Raw genomic sequence first — 22755 nt, 5'->3', positions numbered from 1 at the left:
GGAAACCTCAATATACAGTATTTCGATAATTTTAAATCGATCGGCTATCTCTGAATTTTCTCGTGATGGCTTTTGAGCACCCTTTGGGTAACTTTAAACTTAAAGTTTAACTACCTGTCCCAATTCCTTAAGAACGACTCCTGAAACACAAGCGCCGTTTATTAGAATAAGAAGTTTTTTTTCAAAAACTAAAGAACTTTGGCTTAAAGAGTGGCAAATTAAGGAGGGGGTAACCTCTCTCATACACAAAATAATTTTGTTGCTTCCAAGTTTTAATGTTGCCCCTTACTTTCAGTTAAAAAAAAAACTTTACTTTAATCATAGCAATGTATTATTTTTATTTTTTTGGTTTCTTTCTTTTAGACCAGGGCACTTTGTGTCGAAGGAGTTGTCGTAGAAACTTCAAAAAGGGCTCATTTGATTGGAAATTGGAAGGGCTTGTGCCCTTTTTATACCGAAATTTTTCCCAAACACATCCAATCAACATTTTGAGATAGTTATTTTGTTCGACGTAATTCAAATATCCGGAAATTATGTCTTTGGGGATAAGACCCCCCGAGCCCTCAGGGCAAAGGTTGTAATTTATACCCTGGGGGCATACAGAGTTTTTATAGAAAGCGTTGTAGAAACTTCCAAAAGGGCTCATTCGACTGGAAATTGAAAGAGCTAGTGCCCTTTTTAATAGTCGAAACTGATTGGACGGCAAATAACCCCCTCTCACACCAGTAGAAAGGCCTTACTGACTCGTGACGGGCACCCCTGCTGCCATCTACAATTTTTTTTCATAATTTTATCGATCCACGAACGGGTGAATGACCTCAATAGACTCCCTAGGGAGAACACGTGGTTAATTTATTGTTTCCCAGGAGAATTGTTTCCGGAAGTTGATTAATATCTTTGGAGTTCGACCAGAATTGTTTCCGGGGCAAAGTTTAGATCACACGTGACAGATGATGTCATGATTGATTGATTTGTCACGAAAGGGGAATTAATTTGTTGTTTCCAAAGAGAATTATTGATTCAAGAAAGGGGAATTAATTTGTTGTTTCTAAGGGGAAGGTGGGGAAGATATATTGATTGCGTAATCGAAGGGAGAGAATTCCCGAGAAATTGATTACATAATCGGTAGAACCCTATCAGGAGCTCGTGACGGGAATCCATTTATGAGTATAGAATGACTTAATCGAATAAGACAAATGGATTTCTGAGATATTGATTACATAATCGGCAGAACCCAATCAGGAGGTCATGATGGGAGTCCATATATGGTTATAGAATGACCTAATCAACTGGAACAGTTGGATTTCTGAGAAATTGATTACAAGATAGGTAGAACCCTATCAGGAGGTCATGACGGGAATCCATTTATGTGCATAGAATGACGTAATCAAATAGGACAAATGGATTTCTGAGAAATTGATTACATAATCGGTAGAACCCTATCAGAAGGTCTTGACGGGAGTCCATATATGGGCATAGAATGACGTAATCGACTAGGATATTTGTATTTCTGAGAAATTGATTACATAATCGGTAGAACCCTATCAGGAGCTCGTGACGGTAATCCATTTATGTGCATAGAATGACGTCATCAACAAGGACAAATGGATTTCTGAGAAATTGATTACATAATCGGTAGAACCCTATCAGGAGCTCGTGACGGGAATCCATTTATGTGCATAGAATGACGTAATAAACTAGGACAAATGGATTTCTGAGAAATTTATTACATAATCGGTAGAACCCTATCAGGAGCTCGTGACGGGAATCCATTTATGTGCATAGAATGACGTAATCGTCAAGGCCGGTTGGATTTCTGAGAAATTGATTGCATAATCGGTAGAACCCTATCTGAAGGTCCTGACGGAAACAAGTTACTTTCCTAATGTCCCTCCTAAACCCATTTTCCAACTTGAAGTACTTATCTTTTTCACCCACAACAATACATTACATCTATTAGGTTCCCACAACACCAAGAAAATAGTTACAATGACCTAGAAAGATCAAGTTACTTTCAAAATGTCCTTTCTAAACCTATTGCACAAGTTGAAGTACTTATATTTCTCACCCACCACTATACTATACAGATTTTAGGTTACCTCAACACCAGAAAATACTTCTAAAAGACACTAACAGAGGCCGATCTTTTCTTAAGACCCTCCGAAACCCTAGTTTCAACATTAAGTTATTTTCTTTTTCATCCACAACTATATATTAAAGACTTTTGGTTCCCTAGACACCAATTATTACCATGCAAAGATCATCTAAGAGAAGGTTACTTTCTTAATGTCCCTTCAAAACTTATTATCCAACTTGAAGTACGAATCTTTTTCATCCACAACTATACTTTGCAGCTTTTTGGATACCTCAACACCAAAGAAATACTTTTCAAAGACCATTTCAGAGCAAGTTACTTTCTTAATGTCCCTACTAAACCTATTTTACAAGTTGAAGTACTTATCTTTTTCACCCACAACTATACTTTACAGCTTTTTGGATACCTCAACACCAAGAAATACTTTTCAAAGACCATTTCAGAGCAAGTTACGTTCTTAATGTCACTCCTAAACCCATTTTCCATCTTGAAGTACTTATATTTTTCACCCACAACTATACATTAAAGCTTTTCGGATACCTCAACACCAAGAAATACATTTCGAAGACCATTTCAGAGCAAGTTATTTTCTTTATGTCCCTTCTAAACCCATTTTCCAAATTGAAGTACTTATCCTTTTCACCCACAACTATACTTTACAGCTTTTTGGATACCTCAACACCAAGAAATACTTTTCTAAGATCATTTCAGAGCAAGTTCCTTTCTTAATGTCCCTTCTAAACCTATTTTACAAGTTGAAGTACTTATCTTTTTCACCCACAACTATACTTTACAGCTTTTTGGATACCTCAACACCAAGAAATACTTTTCAAAGATCATTTAAGAGCAAGTTAATTTCTTAATGTCCCTTCTAAGCCCATTTTCCAACTTTAAGTACTTATATTTTTCATACAAAAATATACTTTACAGCTTTTTGGATACCTCAACACCAAGAAATACTTTTCAAAGATCATTTCAGAGCAAGTTACTTTTTTAATGTCCTTCCTAAACCCGTTTTACAAGTTGAAGTAATTACGTTTTTCACCCACACCTATACTTTACAGGTTTTTGGATACCTCAACACCAAGAAATACTTTTCAAAGACCATTTCAGAGCAAGTTACTTTCTTAATTTCCCTCCTAAACCCATTTTCAAACATGAAGTACTTATCTTTTTCACACACAACTCTACTTTACAGCTTTTTGGATTCCTCAAAACAAAGAAATACATTTCAAAGACCATTTCAGAGCAAGTTACTTTCTTAATGTCCCTTCTACACCCATTTTTCAACTTGAAGTACTTAACTTTTTAACCCACAACTAAACTTTACACCTTTTTGGTTACCTCAACACCAATAAACACTTTTCAAAAACAATTTCAGAGCAAGTTACTTTCTTAATGTCCCTCCTAAACCCATTTTCCAACTTGAAGCACTTATCTTTTTCACCCACAACTATACTTTACAGCTTTTTGTACACCTCAATACCAAGAAATACTTTTCAAAGACCATTTCAGAGCAAGTTACTTTCTTAATGTCCCTCCTAAACCCATTTTTCAACTTGAAGTACTTATCTTTTTCACCCACAACTATGCTTTACAGCTTTTTAGTTACCTGAACACGAAGAAATACTATTCAAAGACAATTTCACAGCAAGCTACTTTCTTAATGTCCTAACACACTTGATTGTCCACGGTCAAGTTCTAAACATATTCAGGAGCCCCTCACCTGTTTTGCTGTTTTGATAACCCCACCAAAGACATTCATTTCAATGACTATTTCAGAACAAGTTAATTTCTTAATGTCCCTCATACAACAATTGTCCAACTTGAAGTACTTATCTTCGTCACCTCCAACTAAACCTTACCGATTTTTGGATACCTCAACACCAAGAAATACTTTTCAAAGACCATTACAGATCAAGTTACTGTCTTAATGTCCCTCCTAAACCCATTTTTCAACTTGAACTACTTATCTTTTTCACCCACAACTATACTTTACAGATTTTTGTTTACATCAACACCAAGAAATACTTTTCAAAGACCATTTAAGACCCAGTTACTTTCTTAATATCCCTTCTAAAATCATTTTCTAATTTGAAGTACTCATCTTTTTCCGCCAAAACAATAATATAAAGCTTTTCGGATAAATAAAAAAAAATAAAAACAATTCAAATACAATTTCAGATCCCGATAAAATCTTAATGTCCCTTATAAAACCTAATTCCAGTTTGAAGTACATATCTTTTTTACCCTCAACTATACTCTTCTGCTTTTTGGATACCAACAAACAACGGTATTATATTCTAACTACATGACTCTGCGTATTACAGAAATGATGACCACCTGACACTTTTGGGTCAACATGACGTAAAGATCACGTTCACCCACAACTTTCCGCTCACGCCGTGTGGATCCCTAAACACAAAGAACTAATAGGCAATGAACCGTAAATTTAGAGTTAATTTCTTAACGCCCCTCCTAAACCCATTTTACAAGTTGAAGTACTTATCTTTTTCATCCACAGCTATACTTTACAACTTTTTGGATACCTCAACACCAAAGAAATACTTTCCAAATGCCATTTCAGACCAAGTTACTTTCTTAATTTCACTTCTAAACCCATTTTTCAATTTGGAGTACTTATCTTTGTCACCCACAACTATGCTTTACAGCTTTTTGGATACCTCTACACCAAGAAATACTTTTCAAAGACCATTTCATATCTATTTACATTCATAATCTACCTCAGACACACTTTGTTCAACATGATTTACAGATCTTCTTCCTACTCCGCTATACATTACTTACTTTCTGAACCTTCTTAAAGAAGAAATAGACTTAGAAGACCATCTCAGAGCAAGTTGCATTCTTAATGTCCCTTCTAAACCTATTTTCCAACCTGAAGAATGAATCTTTTTCACCCACAACTATACTTTGCAGCTTTTTGGATACCTCAAAACCAAAGAAATAATTTTGAAATAACATTTCAGAGCAAGTTACTTTCTTAATGTTCCTCCTAAACCAATTTTACAAGTTGAAGTACTTATCTTTTTCACCCACAACTATACTTTACAGCTTTTTGGATGCTTCAAAACCACGAAATACTTTTCAAAGACCATTTCAGAGCAAGTTACTTTCTTAATGTCCCTCCTACACCAATTTTCCAACTTGAAGTACTTATATTTATCACCCACATCTATACATTACAGCTTTTCGGGTACCTCAACACCAAGAAATACATTTCGAAGAACATTCCAGAGCAAGTTATTTTCTTAATGTCTCTACTAAACCCATTTTCCAAGTTGAAGTACTTATCTTTTTCATCCACAACTATACTTTACAGCTTTTTGGATACCTCAACACCAAGAAATACTTTTCTAAGATCATTTCAGAGCAAGTTACTTTCTTAATGTCCCTTCTAAACCCATTTTACAAGTTGAAGTAATTATCTTTTTCACCCGCAACTATACATTACAGCTTTGAGCAATTCTGAACACAAATAAAAACTTGTCAAACACGAGTACAGAGCAAAATTCTATCTTTTAGACCCTTAACAGCTCTTTTTCCAAATTTCATTAAATTTCTTTTCCACCCACAACTATACTTTACAGCGTTTTGGATAATTAAACACCAAACCATGCATATCGAAGACCATTTCAGAGCAACTTACTTTCTTAATGTCCCTCCTAAACCTATTTTACAAGTTGAGGTACTTATCTTTTTCACCCAAAACTATACTTTACAGCTTTTTGGATACATCAAAACCAAGAAATACCTTTCAAAGACCATTTCAGAGCAAGTTACTTTATTAATGTCCCTCCTAAACCCATTTTCCAACATGAAGTACTTTTCTGTTTCAAACAAAACTCTACTTTACTGCTTTTTGGATGACTCAACACAAAGAAATACTTTTCAAAGACCATTTCAGAGCAATTTACTTTCTTAATATCCCTCCTAAGCCCATTATTAAACTTGTAGTACTTATCTTTTTCACCCACAACTATACTTTACAGGTTTTTGGTAACCTCAACACCAAGAAATACTTTTCAAAGACCATTTCAGAACAAGTTACTTTCTTAATGTCCCTCCTAAACCCATATTCCAACTTGAAGAACTTATCTTTTTCACCCACAACTATACTTTACAGCTTTTTGGATACCTCAACACCAAGAAATACTTTTCAAAGACCATTTCAGAGCAAGTTACTTTATTAATGTCCATCCTAAACCCATTTTTCAACTTGAAGTACTTATCTTTTTCACCCACAACTATACTTTACAGCTTTTTGGATACCTCAACACCAAGAAATACTATTCATAGACCATTTCAGAGAACGTTACAAACTTAATGTAACTCCTCCCACTAAATTCCCCCTAGAAGAACTTAACTATTACCCCCACACCTTAACACTACTGTTGGTTGTATACCTCAACATCAAGACCTAGTTTTCACTGACCATGTTAAATTAAGTTACTGTCTTAATGTCCAACATCGTCCCATTTTCCAACTTGTAGTGCTTATATTTTTCTCCCAAAACTATACTGAACAGCTTTTTGGATACCTCAACTCCAAGAAACACTTTTCAAATACCATTTCAGACGAAGTTATTATATTAATGTCCATTCAACACAATTTTTACAACTTGAAGTACTTATCTTTTTCACTCACAACTATACTTTACCGCTTTTCGGATACCTCAACACCAAGAAATACTTTTCAAACACAATTTCAGAGCAAGCTGTTTTTTTAATGTCCCTCCTAAACCTAATTTACAACTTTAAGTACTTTTGTTTATCATCCACAACTATACTTTACAGCTTTTTGGATACCTCAACACAAAGAAATACTTTTCAAAGTCCATTTCATATCAAGTTACTTTCTTAATTTCCCTACTAAACCCATTTTAAGACTTGAATTACTTTTCTTTTTCATCAAAGAGTCTACATTCCAGCTTTTTAGATACCACATAACCAATAAACGACTATCAAAAACCATCTCATAGTACGTTCAAATTTTAGTAACTAATGTGAACCCATTTTCCAACATGAATTCATTATCCTAATCACACTCAAATATAATTATAACGATTCTTGTTGCATCAACACCAAGCAATACTTTTCAATTACCATTTCAATGCAAGTTACTTTCTTAATGTCCCTCCTAAACCTATTTTACAACTTGAAGTACTTATCTTTTTCATCCACAACTATAATTTGCATCTTTTTGGATACCTCAACAACAAAGAAATACTTTCCAAATACCATTTCAGAGCAATTTACTTTCTGATTATTCATCCTAAACCTATTTTATAACTTGATGACATTATCTTTTTCATTCACAATAATACTTTACAGCTTTTTGTATACATCAACACCAAGAAATACTTTTCAAAGACCATTTCAGAGCAATTTACTTTCTTAATGTCCCTTCTAAACACATTTTACAAGTTGAATTAGTAATCTATTACACCCTCAACAATAATAAACAGCATTTTGAATACCCCAACACCAAGAAATACTTTTCAAAGACCATTTCAGACCAAGTTAATTTCTTAATGTCCCTTCTAAACCCATTTTCCAACTTGAAGTACTTATCTTCTTCACCCACAACTATACATTACAGCTTTTTGGATACCTCAACACCAAGAAATAGTTTTCAAAGACCATTTCAGAGAAAGTTACTTTTTTAATGTCCCTTCTAAACCAATTTTACAAGTTGAAATACTTCTCTTTTTCACCCACAACTTTACTTTACAGCTTTTTGGATACCTCAACTCAAAGAAATACCTTTCAAAGACCATTTCAGAGCAACTTCCTTTCTTAATGTCCCTTCTAAACCCATTTTCCAACTTGAAGTACTTATCTTTTTCACCCACAACTATACTTTACAGCTTTTTGGATACCTCAACACCAACAAATACTTTTCAAAGACCATTTCAGAGCAAGCTACTTTTTTAATGTCCTTCCTAAAGCTATTTAACAAGTTGAAGTATTTATCTTTTTCACCCACAACTATACTTTACAGCTTTTTGGTTACCTCAATACCAAGAAATACTTTTCAAAGACCATTTCAGAGCAAGTTACTTTCTTAATGTCCCTCCTAAACTCATTTTCCAACATGAAGTACTTATCTTTTTCACCCACAACTATACTTTACAGCTTTTTGGATGCCTCAACACCAAGAAATACTTTTCAAAGACCATTTCAGAGCAAGTTACTTTCTTAATGTCCCTCCTAAACCCATTGTGAACAATGAAGTAATTATCTTTTTCACCCAAAACTACACTTCACAGGCTTTTGTTTACCACCTCACAAAAAAGTACTTTTAAAAGTAGAGTTCAGAGGAAGTTACTTCCTTGGTTTCTCTCCTAAGCCCATTTTACATCGACCTACTTATCTAGGTCACCTACAACTACAATTTACAGCTATTTTGTTACCTCATCACACAGAAATAATTCTCAAAGACATTTACAAATCAAGTGACATTCTTATTGTCCCTCCTAAACACATTTTCCAACCTGAAGTACTTATCTTTTTCACCCAAAACTATACTTTCGAGCTTTTTGGATACCTCAACACCAAGAAATACATTTCAAAGACCATTTCAGACCAAGTTACTTTCTTAATATCCCTACTAAACCCCTTTTTCTACTTGAAGTTCTTAACTTTTTCACTCACAACTATACTTTACATCTTTTTGGACACCTCAACACAAAGAAATACTTTTCAAAGACCATTTCAGTGCAATTTACTTTCTTACTTTACATACTAAACACATTTAACAACTATAAGTACTAATCTTTTTCATACACACCTATACTTATCAGCTTTTTGTATACCTCAACAACAAGAAATACATTTCAAAGACCATTTCAGAGCAAGTTACTTTCTTAGTGCCCCTTCTAAACACGTTTTTCAACTTCAAGTCCTTATCTTTTTCACACACCACTATACTGTACAGATTTTTGGATACCTCAACACCAATAAATACTTTTCAAATACCATTCCAGAGCAAGTTACTTTCTTTATATCCCACCTAAACCCATTTTCCAACTTGAAGTACTTGTCTTTTTCAACCAGAACTACACTTTACAGCTGTTGGGTTACCTCAACACCAAGAAATACTTTTCAAAGACCAATTCAGAGCAAGTTACTTTCTTAATATCCCTCCTAAACCCTTTTTCCAACGTGAAGTACTTATGTTTTTCACCCTCAACCATACTTTATAGCTTTTTGGATACCTCAACACCAAGAAATACTTTTCAAAGAACATTTCAGAGCAAGTTCCCTTCTTAACGCCCCTCCTAAGCCCATTTTTCAACTTGAAGAACTTATCTTTTTCACCCTCAACTATACTTTACAGCTTTTGAATACCTCAACACCAAGAAATACTTTACAAAGACCATTTCAGAGAAAGTTTTTTCCTTAATGCCTCTTATAAACCCATTTTCCAAATTGAAGTAGTTATCTTTTTAACCCACAACTATAGTTAACAGCTTTTCGGTTACCTCAAAACAAAGAAATGCTTTTCAAAGACAATTTCAGATCAAGTTTCTTTCTTAATGTCCCTTTCTAAACCCATTTTCCAACTTGAAGTTATTATGTTTTTCATCCACAACTATACTTTACAGCCTTTTGGTTACCTCAACACCAAGAAATACTTTTCAAAGACCATTTCAGAGAAAGTTATTTCCTTAATGTCCCTTATAAACCCATTTTCCAACTTGAAGTACTTATCTTTTTCAACCACAACTATACTTTACAGCTTTTTGGTTACCTCATCACCAAGAAATACTTTGAAAAGACAATTTCAGAGAAAGTTACTTTCATAATGTCCCTCCTAAACCCATTTTACAAGTTGAAGTACTTATCTTTTTAACCCACAGCTATACTATACAGCTTTTTGGTTACCTCAACACCAAGAAATACTTTTCCCGGAAGAAGAAAAGGCCCAAGACATAAAAAATTTATAGTTCACTTCTAAATTTTTCCTTAGAAGATAGGAAAAGTTATACCGTGATTGTAATTATTTTCTATTAAGATAAAAAGTTTCACTTTAATTCTAAATTTTCTTAAATTCAGTTCCAACCTTTTCAAAGAGATGAAAAAATTTAAAGTTCTGTTACAAATATTTCCCTGGAAGAAGAAAAGTTCAACTTCGATTCTGAATTTTCTCAATGAAAATGAAATAAGTTATTGATCAATTCTATTTTCTCAAAATATTATAAAATTTTCCACTTCAATTCAGATTTTTCTCAAAGAGATGAAAAATTTAAAATATTGTTCCAAATTTTTCTTAGAAGATAGAAAAGTTCAAGTTCTAATCTGAATTTTACCAAAGAACATAATTCAATTCTAATTTCTCCAGAGAAAATAAAAAGCTTCCACTTCAGTTTTAAGTTCACCAAGACATAAAAAATTTAAAGTTCAGTTCTAAATTTTTTCATAGAAGATAGGAAAAGTTTTACTATGATTATGATTATTTTCCATGAAGATAAAAGTTTCACTTTAATTCTAAATTTTCTTAAATTCAGTTCCGACTTTTCAAATAGAGATGAAAAAATTTAAAGTTCTGTTCCAAATTTTTCTTAGAAGATAGAAAAGTTCAAGTTCTCTTCTGAATTTTACCAAAGAACACAATTCAATGCTAATTTCACCAGAGAAAATAAAAGCTTCCACTTCAGCTTTAAGTTCACCAAGACATAAAAAATTTTAAGTTCAGTTCTAAATTTTTCCGTAGAAGATAGGAAAAGTTATACCATGATTGTGATTATTTTCTACGAAGATAAAAAGTTTCACTTTAATTCTAAATTTTCTTAAATTCAATTCCGGCTTTTCTCAAAGAGATGAAAAAATTTAAAGTTCTATTCCAAATATTTTCCCGGAAGAAGAAAAGTTCAACTTCGATTCTGAATTTTCTTAATGAAAATGAAATAAGTTATTGATCAATTCTATTTTCATAAAATATTATAAAATTTTCCACTTCAATTCAGATTTTTCACAGAGATGACAAAATTTAAAATATTATTTCAAACTTTTCATAGAAGATAGAAAAAGTTATGCTTTTAGTGTGATTATTCTTCATGAAGAAATGGAGCTCCACTTTAATTCTAAGTTTTCTCGAAGAAGTGCAAAATTTACAAGTACACTTTTGAATTTTCTTAGAGTAGAGAAAAAGTTAGCTCAATTCTGAAATTTACCAATGAAAATGAAAAGCTTCCATTTCAGTTCATAATTTCTCAAAGACATAAAAATTTAAAGTTCAATTCTAAATTTTTCCATAGAAGATAGGAATGGCTATACTATGATTGTGATTATTTACCATGAAGATAAAAGTTTCACTCTATTTCTAATTTTTCTTAAATTCAGTTCATTCATCTAAGCACCAAAAACAATAGGTTAGGTTAGGTATAAATAAATATTAATAAATAATAAGAAACATTTCTCCATGTTTAAGTTAGGTTAGGTTAGGTTAGCTTATCATGAGCGGTCATGATAAGTTAACCTAACCTAGCCTAACTTAAACATGGAGAAATGTTTCTTATTATTTATTAATATTTATTTAAACCTAACCTTCCCTATTGTTTTTGGTGCTTATATGAATGAACCGAACTTAAGAAAATTAGAAATAGAGTGAAACTTCCTATCTTCATGGTAAATAATCACAATCATAGTATAGTCATTCCTATATTCTATGGAAAAATTTAGAATTGAACTTTCAATTTTTATGTCTTTGAGAAATTATGAACTGAAATGGAAGCTTTTTCATTTTCATTGGTAAATTTCAGAAATGAGCTAACTTTTTTCTCCTCTCTAAGAAAATTCAGAAGAGAACTTGTACATTTTGCACTTCTTCGAGAAAACTTAGAATTAAAGTGGAGCTCCATATCTTCATGAAGAATAATCACAATCAAAGTATAACTTTTTCTATCTTCTATGAAAAATTTGGAACAATATTTTAAATTTTGTCATCTCTTTGAGAAAAATCTGAATTGAAGTGGAATAATTATAATATTTTATGAAAATAGAATTGATCAATAACTTATTTCATTTTCATAAAGAAAATTCAGAATCGAAGTTGAACTTTTCTTCTTCCGGGGAAATATTTGGAACAGAACTTTAAATTTTTTCATCTCTTTGGGAAAAGCCGGAATTGAATTTAAGAAAATTTAGAATTAAAGTGAAACTTTTTATCTTCATAGAAAATAATCACAATCATGGTATAACTTTTCCTATCTTCTACGGAAAAATTTAGAACTGAACTTTAAATTTTTTATGTCTTGGTGAACTTAAAGCTGAAGTGGAAGCTTTTTATTTTCTCTGGTAAAATTAGAATTGAATTGTGTTCTTTGGTAAAATTCAGAAGAGAACTTGAACTTTTTCTATCTTCTAAGAAAAATTTGGAACTGAACATTAAATTTTTTCATCTCTATGTGAAAAGTCGGAACTGAATCTAAGAAAATTGAGAATTAAAGTGAAACTTTTTATCTTCATTGAAAATAATCATAATCATAGTATAACTTTTCCTATCCTCTATGTGAAATTTTAGAACTGAACTTTAAATTTTTATGTCTTGGTGAACTTAAAACTGAAGCGGAAGCTTTTTATTTTCTCTGGAGAAATTAGAATTGAATTATGTTCTTTGGTAAAATTAAGATTAGAACTTGAACTTTTCTATCTTCTAAGAAAAATTTGGAATAATATTTTAAATTTTTTCATCTCTTTGAGAAAAATCTTAATTGAAGTGGAAAATTTTATAATATTTTGAGAAAATAGAATTGATCAATAACTTATTTCATTTTCATTGAGAAAATTCAGAATCGAAGTTGAACTTTTCTTCTTCCAGGGAAATATTTGGAACAGAACTTTAAATTTTTTCATCTCTTTGAGAAAGGTTGGAACTGAATTTAAGAAAATTTAGAATTAAAGTGAAACTTTTTATGTTCATAGAAAATAATTACAGTCATGGTATAACTTTTCCCATATTCTAAGGAAAAATTTAATAGCTAACTTGAAATTTTTTATGTCTTGAGCCTTTTCTTCTTCCGGTTTAAGTATTTCTTGGTGTTGAGGTAACCAAAAATCTGTAAAGTATAGTGTTGGATGAAAAAGATAAGTGATTCAAGTTTGAAAATGGGCTTAGTAGGAAAATTAAGAAAGTAACTTGCTCTGAAATGGTCTTTGAAAATTATTTCTTGGTGTTGAGTTATCCAAAAAGATATAAAGTATAGTTGTGGGTGAAAAAGATAAGTACTTCAACGTTTGGAAAATAGGTTTAGAAGGGACATTAAGAAAGCAACTTGCTCTGAAATGGTCTTTGAAAAGTATTTCTTGGTGTTGAGGTATGCAAAAGCTTTAAAGGATAGTTGTGGGTGAAAAAGATAAGTTCTTCAAGTTGGAAAATAGGTTTAAAAGGGACATAAAGAAAGGAACTTGTTTCCGTCAGGACCTTCTGATAGGGTTCTACCGATTATGTAATCAATTTCTCAGAAATCCAACTGTCCTAGTGGATTACGTCATTCTATGCACATAAATGGATTCCCGTCACGAGCTCCTGATAGGGTTCTACCGATTATAAAATCAATTTCTCAGAAATCCATTTGTCCTAGTTGATTTCGTCATTCTATGCACATAAATGGATTCCCGTCACGAGCTCCAGATAGGGTTCTACCGATTATGTAATCAATTTCTCAGAAATTCATTTGTCCTAGTTGATTACGTCATTCTATGCACATAAATGGATTCCCGTCACGAGCTCCTGATAGGGTTCTACCGATTATGTAATCAATTTCTCAGAAATCCAACTGTCCTAGTTGATTACGTCATTCTATGCCCATATATGGACTCCCGTCATGACCTTCTGATAGGGTTCTACCGATTATGTAATCAATTTCTCAGAAATCCATTTGTCCTAGTTGATTACGTCATTCTATGCACATAAATGGATTCCCGTCACGAGTTCCTGATAGGGTTCTACGAATTATGTAATCAATTTCTCAGAAATCCAACTGTCCTAGTCGATTACGTCATTCTATGCCCATATATGGACTCCCGTCATGACCTTCTGATTGGGTTCTACCGATTATGTAATCAATATCTCAGAAATCCATTTGTCCTAGTCGAATACGTCATTCTATGCACATAAATGGATTCCCGTCACGAGCTCCTGATAGGGTTCTACCGATTATGTAATCAATTTCTCGGGAATTCTCTCCCTTCGATGACGCAATCAATATATCTCTTCCCCACCTTTCCCTTAGCAACAACAAACTAATTCCCCTTTCTTGAATCAGTCATTCTCTTTCGGAACAACAAATTAATTCCCCTGTCATGACAAATCAATCAATAGTGACATCATCTGTCACGTGTGATCTAAACTTTGCCCCGGAAACAATTCTGGTCGAACTCAAAAGATATTAATAAACTTCCGGAAACAATTCTCCTGGGAAACAATAAATTAACCACGTGTTCTCCCTAGGGAGTCTATTGAGGTCATTGACCCGTTCGTGGATCGATAAAATTATGAAAATAAATTGTAGATGGCAGCAGGGGTGCCCGTCACGAGTCAGTAAGGCCTTTCTACTCACACCCACCATTTCCCCCAACAAATCCAATCAAAATTTTGAGATAGCCATTTTGTTTAACGTAGTAGAAACTTCTAGAAATTCGGACTTTGAGGATGACAATCCCCCCACAGCCCTCAGGGCAAGGGTTACAAGTTATGCACTGGGGGCATATAAGGTTTTTTATAGAAGGCGTTGTCATAGAAACTTCAAAACGGATCATTCGATTGGAAATTGAAAGGGCTAGTGCCCTTTTAGTCGAAATTGATTGAAGGGCAACTAACTTCCCTCTCACGCCCATGATTTCCCCAAACGCATCCAATCAAAATTTTGAGATAACCATTTTGTTCAACGTAGTTGAAAGTTCTGGAAATTAGGTGTTTGAGGGTGACAATCCCCCACGGCCCTCAGGGCAAGGGCTGTAAGTTATTGGCATATATGGCATATAAGGTTTATATAGAAAGTGTTGATGTAGAAACTTCAAAAAGGACTCATTCGATCGGAAATTGAAAGGGCTAGTGCCCTTTTTCATAGTAAAAAGGGATTGGAGGGCAACTAACACCCCTCTCACGCCCACCATTACCCCAAACACATCCAATCAAAATTTTGAGATTTTGCCATTTTGTTCAACGTAGTTGAAAGGTCCGGAAATTATGTCTTTGAGGATGACAAATCCCCCACAGCCCCCAGGGCAAAGGTTGTAAGTTATTTCCTGGGGGCATATATGTTTTTTTATAGAAAGTGTTGCAGTAGAAACTTCAAAAAGGCTCATTCAATTGGGAATTGAGAGGGCTAGTGCCCATATTAGTGATGATAATGGTAATAAGCTTACCTTAGCTATGGATGTCAGATATTGTGTTATCTTGGAACGATAATTTTGACAGGACCAGTGCCTGTCATCATCAGGTTCAAATTCAAGACTCTTGCCAGAATATAAAATCAATAAATAAAATAAAACCAAAATCACTGAACAACACTAATAATAAGTCAAACCTGGAATTATTGTTGTGATATGGCCCGGATTTTGGTACAGGCATTGATGGCCGCTATCCTAGTAGATCTCAAAAAGGTTGGGTCTATAGAAGTAGGGTGGAGTTTTTTGCGAGTTCTTAGCCTATGGGTAATGGGTTCCCAAATTTCACTGATGCGGAACTCTCCATTGTCTTTATTAATGGCTGGTTTGTTTTTAGCAATTTCCAGAGCTTCTCTGATTTTCTGCTTTCAGAGTTGTGGAACAATAGCAATAAGTTGAGCCTGGTCAAAATCAACAGAGTGAGAAGGGTTTTCAAAAATATGATGGGCCAGTGCAGAAAAATTATCTTCCTCCTTAAGCTTTGTCTTTTTAAGGCAGGCATCAATGGAATCAGCATGTTCTTTTAATCGGTGATGTAGAGATCTCATGGTACGACCACAGTTTACCCTGTCTTAGATGTTCTCATTACCAAACGGAAAACTAGGTTTGACTTGAGTGTATATAGAAAGCCAACTCATAGTGATAGATATATGAGATATGACTCTTATAACCACCCAATAATTAAAAATTCTGTAGTATATTCGCTGGTTAATAGAGCGTTTATAGTGTGTTTCTCTGATTTGGAGCTGAAGGCTGAACTTGATCATATAAAAGATGTTCTTATAGGCAATGGCTACCCCCAACAAGTCATTGATAAGGTTATCTCCAGGAGAAAGATTAGCACAAAAACCAAGAGCTCCCCTAAGACTGAAGAACATAAACCCTTTTTGTCATTACCTTATATTAAGGGTATTACTGACATTTTAAGCTCCAAACTCACTAAGCTAGGCTTTAAGGTGTTTTTTCCTTCTGGAATGACCGTCTTCTCCTTCTTAAACATAGGCAAAGATAAGATCACTTCAGATTCACCAGGAGTATATGAGATTCCTTGCAGTTGTGGTGATACCTATATAGGTCGTACCATGAGATCTCTACATCACCGATTAAAAGAACATGCTGATTCCATTGATGCCTGCCTTTAAAAGACAAAGCTTAAGGAGGAAGCTAATTTTTCTCCACTGGCCCATCATATTTTTGAAAACCCTTCTCACTCTGTTGATTTTGACCAGGCTCAACTTATTGCTATTGCTCCACAACTCTTAAAGCAGAAAATCAGAGAAGCTCTGGAAATTGCTAAAAACAAACCAGCCATTAATAAAGACAATGGAGAGTTCCGCATCAGTGAAATTTGGGAACCCATTACCCATAGGCTAAGAACTCGCAAAAAACTCCACCCTACTTCTATAGACCCAACCTTTTTGAGATCTACTAGGATAGCGGCCATCAATGCCTCTACCAAAATCCGGGCCATATCACAACAATAATTCCAGGTTCGAATTATTATTAGTGTTGTTCAGTGATTTTAGTTTTATTTTATTTAGTGATTTTATATTCTGGCAAGAGTCTTGAATTTGAACCTGATGATGACAGGCACAGGTCCTGTCGAAATTATCGTTCCAAGATAACACAATACCTGACATCCATAGCTAAGGTAAGCTTATTACCATTATCATGTATAAGAGTCAGGTTGGCCTCAGAGAATATACCCATATTAGTGGTCAAAAGCGATCGAAGGGCGAATGCCCCCCCCCCCGCCAATCATTTCCCCAAACACTTCTGATCAACATTATGATATAGCCATTTTGTTGAACGTAGTCGAAGGGTCCAGAAATGATGTCTTTGAGTATGAAGACCCCCCCCCCACAGCCCTCAGTGCTAAGGTTGAAAGTTATTCCCTCGGGGTAAATAAGGTTTTTATAGAAAGCTTTCTCGTAAAAACGTCAAAAAGGGCTCATTCGATTGGAATGACCTGTTGCCCTTTATTAGTGGTCAGAAGTAATGGTAGGGAAAATCACCTTCCCCCCCCCCCCCTTCCACCACGCCCGTCATTTCCCCAAACGTTTCCGATCAGCATTGTGAAATGTTCGTTTTGCTCAACGTAGTTGAAAGGTCTGGAAATTATGACTTAGAGGATGACAACCCTCCCCCCCCCCAGTAGCCCTAACTACAAGGATTGTAAGTTATGCCCCTGGGGTATGTAAGGCTTTTATAGAAAGTTTTGTCGTAGAAGCTTCAAAAAGGGCTCAGTCGATTGGGAATTAAGAGGACTAATATCTTTTTTATTAGTCGAAAGTGACCAGAGGGCAAATGCCTCCCCAAACCCAGCATTTCCCCAGACACTTACAATCAAGAGTTTGAGATAGACATTTTGTTCTACGTAATCGAAAGGTCTGGAAATTATGTCTTTGAGGATAACAAATCCCCCTAGCCCTCAGGGCAAGGGTTGTAAGTTATGCCCTGGGGGCATATAAGTTTTTTTTATAGAAAACGTGGTCATATAAACTTAGGAGGGGGTCATTGGATTGGTAATAAAAAGTTCTAGTGTCCTTTTTAAGAGTCAAAATGATCGGAGGGCAGCTATCCCCCCCACACGTCGTATTGTCTCGAAATGCATTTAATATAAATCTTGAGATAGCAATTTTATTTAAGATAGTCCAAATATCATATAAAAAGGCTTTTGAGGTCGATACAAACCACCAGAGCCTGAGTACGAGGGTTGTAAATTATGTCCCTGGGGCATTTAAGGTTCTTATGGAAGGGGTGGTTGTATAAGCTCTAGAGGTGGAGGTGGCTCATTTGGTTGAAATTGGAAATTCTAGTTCCCTCTTAAGAGTCAATAGTGATGGAGGTCATGCAGCTCCCCCCCCCCAACTACCCGTCTTTTCACCAAATTCATCTGATTGAAATTGTGCGATGGCAATATTGTTTAAAATAGTCCAAAGAACATATGACAATGCTTCCAGGGTTGGCACAAACCCCCAGAGCTTTAAGTTAGGCCTTGGGGGCATATAAAGTATTTATGGAGCGGGTGATCGTATTAAATTCAGATGAGTCTCACTTCATTTTAAACTGGAAGTTATAGTGCTCTTCTTAACAGTCAAAGTGATTTGAGAGAAACCACTTCTCCCCCCCCCACCCATCATTTCCCATAACAAATATATAAACAAAGTTTTGAGACATCAATTTTTCAGCCTTGTTCAAAGGTTCAGTAATTATGCGTAGCAATAGCTATAGTAGTATTAGTAGCAGTATGCAAATAGCACTTTTTTTAAACATCCCCTTGAATACACAATGAAATTTTTAACTTTTAGAAGAAATTTTAATTTCAGAAAAAAAAAATCATGAAAAATTTATAATTTTTTTTTTTTTAATTTGCTCACACTTTCATCTAGGATGCTTAAATCATCAGTATAATCCAGGTCCAGGAGATTTTTTCCTTCCCATTTGATTCCGTGGTCTCCCATTGCCTTTCCTGTGCTCCTTAAAACAAAGTCCATCAAAATAATCCATATAAAGGGGGAACACAACCTTGCTTAACTCCTGATTTAATACAAAACCAGCTACTAACCTCATTTCCTACCTTAACCGCAGCAGTGTTATCAATGAAGAGACTGAAATGTTTCTAATATAAAAGGGCAGACCAAAGTAATTAAAAAGTGCAGGCAGGAACCTTTGTATAGTGTCTGATAATAAAGCATGCCTTAAGCCTCTTGAGAATATAAGGAGCAGACAAAAAATTTAACTGGAGCAACAAAGCCTTAAACAGACTAGCATCTAATGGTAACCATCAATTGTATTACACTGAAGTGGGCCCCATGACATTCTGGGATTACAGGTAGCAAATTAACAGCTAAAGCTGGGGAATCAAAGAACCGTTTTGGAACAGAGTTATCAAATATATACATTCCTATTCATTATAAGCATGGAAAAGTGACTTTTTAGTGACCGCAGCAGAAAAGTGACGTTACATATTTTTTGTTTCTTCGCAAACACGTTGCTCGAAATAACCTATCTTGTCACCTCTCACAACACATAACACAGGTTCAACATCACTGTCCTATTTCTACTAGTGGTTGGCTGGGTTGTTATAATGGGGGGGGGGGCTTGTTTTTACACATTTCAGCATACAAGTTCCTATGCTGCTGACATAAACAATAAACTGCAACAGAAGAACAGCCTAAGAATTCATTCTTTCAACAAAAAAAACTTCATAGAAGCTTACCTCCAAATGTACTAGTTCCAGTACCAAAAAGACCACCTGTGGCAGTGCCTGCTTGTTGCTGACCAAAAATACTGCCTGTGGTTGAAGGTTGTGAAGTTTGGCCGAAAATACTTCCACCAGATGTTCCAAACGAACCAAATGCTGGCTTATTCCCAAATGAGGTCTGTGTGCCAAAAATACTGCCAGTGCTTGCAGGTGTCTGTTGTTGTTGTTGTGGAGTTGTACCAAATATACTTGGTGTTCCGCCAAACATGCTAGTTCCAGTTGCTGGTGCACTAGTTCCTGTGCCAAAACCTAGAAATCAAAGATTAATTCTATGTCACATTATCTAAACCCGCGTTCAACAGAACTTACTGCAAGAGATTGCAAATTACTGAATAAGAGGCATTAGCGTTCTCTACTTAATGCAATCTGAACATCTAAATGAACTTCTTACAAAAAATATTAAAGAAAATGTTGGAAACCTAAAGATCGTTTGAAAACAAACAAATAGATTTTTAACTTTTATCAATATATAAACATTCCGAGAATTTACTATTTGATAAAGGATGACTTGCAGCTCATTGAGCTCTGAAGTGCAATAAGCAATAATTAATTCAATAGGTTTCATGAAGTCCTTTTGAAGGCAACTCAGTTACTGAAATCAGCTGTTAAATACCATAATTTACAAAAAAATCAATTGCAAAATGTTTATTGAATGTGGAATAAGTCGACTTATCACATTAGTTTATTTAATGTTTGTAAGTACGCAAGCCTATTACTGATAGGTGGATTATTTTTTGCTGGCCAATTACAAGCCATTTAATGTGCTTAACCTCCATAGCACATATACAACAATGTGAAAGGACTGCAGTAATTATTGTCTTCAATTGCCCATATATTTGCAATGTTCATAAATGTTGCTTGGTACTTTCCCTTTGATACTCTGCCTTATTGTTCTACTTCAGAACAACACCTATAGATCCTTTTTGCAGAATAAGGAGGCAGCAATCAAGTAGATTAGGCTTTGTGTTTACTAAATAAATGTAAACACATGACACATTGTCAGTATTTAGGGAAACTAATGCAATGCCTGCAGCTGGACTGGATAATTTAGTACCCAGAGGTTGTAATATACAAACATTGTATTTAATGCCTAAACGACTTTTTATTTTTAGACAATTAAGCTTTATCACCATCATACTTGGAAAAGAGGTAGTATTGAGATTCCTGTCCTGGTTTCAAGTGGTTTTACTCCTCTATTATTTATAGGAAGCTTTAGTTGTGGAATAAGCTTAGCCCACATAAAAAAGAGCTAGTTCTGTGATAGAATTTCGATCTGAGATCGAAATCGATTGAACTGCTGGGGAAGTATGTCTTCATAACGGATTTTTTTGTGTTTTATTAGCAGTGGTTTCCTTTTCCTCTGTCCCCTCTCCTCCAATCTCCTCAGTTGGCCCTTAAGGATGAAACACTAGGTTGTGATGTAATATCTTAACTTATATACAAACTAAGCCAATTGATATGTTACTCTGTAATCCAATCATGCTATGTCTTTGCATTAAGCCTGGTTTTGTCTCAATACAATTCTTCCAATTAGTAAGCTATTTTAGTTTATAATTTATTTTCTTTGTTGTCTTTATCGTCAAACATCAGCAGTTGTTAAGGTTCTTGAAAGAATAATCAGTTCTGCAGTTGTTAAACATCTTGAAGCAAATAATATTTTGCACAGTTCACAACATGGTTTTTGTTCAGAAATATATGTTGATACCAATCTCCTTGAATCATATGATCACATCACCAAGTTGCTTGATATGGGGTGCCTGATGACATGATTTTGCTTGACTTTTCTAAAGCTTTTGACAAAGTTTGTCACAAGCAACTTGCAATTAAATTACATCAGTAAAGCTTGAAGAAAAATTCCTGCTCTTGATCCTTGATTTTCTTTATTTTGGATCTCAATGTGCTCAGTTAATTGACGACTCTGATAATCGTATTCTTTCTTCCTCTACGTATTTTTTGAGAAGAGTTCCTCAGGGAAGTGTTTTGGGTCCTGCACTATTTTATATTTTCATCAATGATGCTCCTCTCATTACCAGCAGTAAATCAACTCTCTGTGCAGACAACCTGAAGCTTCTTGGAACAGCCTTGTCCTGTGAGATCACGCTTTCCTATAAAATGATCTTCAACTGCTTGGTGAATGGGCTGAGGTTTGGCTTCTTTAAAATCAATGTTGCCAAGTGCCATATCATTCTCTTTGGCAAACTGAATCATTAATGTTCTTATTTTTTCTTAGGCCACCCACTCTCCTCTGTAAATATGAGCAAGATCTTGGTGTCACTATTGACAATGAACTGAAATTAGGTACTCATGCTAAGATGTCTGCTGCAGTGTTAGTTCAAATATGAGAATAATTAAAGGTAGGGTGAACTTGGGTAAGTCCGACCCAGGGGTAGCTCCGACACCCCCATCTTATCTGGCTTAGTGATTAAAAATATACATGGTTCCATATACCCTCTTCTTCCTTTGGCTTGGGTACTTGACAACAGCCTTCAATATTTCCGCTATTTTCAATTGCTTTGTCATAAAGGAATTTCAAAATTTTGTGGAAGGCATTTTTGTTAGCCACGAGGTAGGTAGCAATTTTTAATTGATAGTGAAGAAGAATAGAGAGATAATAAAACGATTCCAAACAGCTGATAAGTTAATAGGATAGTTTAAGTAATTACTGTAATTTATTAGTATTTTGTTCTCAAATCAGTCAAGAGATACAAGGGGTGTCAGCAAGAGATACAGTTGCAGCATTCACTGTGGTTGTCACACTTGTTAAATTCTGACTCTCTGATTTCTTTGTCTCAACATATGGTTTTAACTTGGCTGGATCAAACTTTGCCATGTCAATCACATTGCAGTTGATACGTGCTGGAATAACAATATATATATATATATATATATATATATATATATATATATATATATATTTTTTATATATATATATATATATATATTTATTATATATATATATATATATTATATATATTTAT

At 34.5% G+C, this 22755-nt stretch overlaps 1 protein-coding gene across 1 annotated transcript in view; it reads right to left on the bottom strand.

Annotated features, from left to right (window-relative positions):
* LOC148945150 (nuclear pore complex protein Nup98-Nup96-like) overlaps positions 1-22755 on the bottom strand; it is a 56988-nt gene that overhangs the window by 21993 nt on the left and 12240 nt on the right. Inside the window, exon 3 of the mRNA XM_089098955.1 lies at positions 19733-20026. Coding sequence (XP_088955081.1) covers positions 19733-20026 — 294 coding nt within the window. The remainder of the gene's footprint in view (positions 1-19732; positions 20027-22755) is intronic.

Source organism: Artemia sp. Qi Xiang Cuo, chromosome 13 (genome assembly GCF_049724085.1).
Source record: "Artemia sp. Qi Xiang Cuo chromosome 13, ASM4972408v1, whole genome shotgun sequence".
Taxonomy (NCBI): Eukaryota; Metazoa; Arthropoda; class Branchiopoda; order Anostraca; family Artemiidae; genus Artemia; species Artemia sp. Qi Xiang Cuo.
Note: the sequence above shows the minus strand (reverse complement) of the source record. Positions and strands in the feature narration are given on the sequence as shown.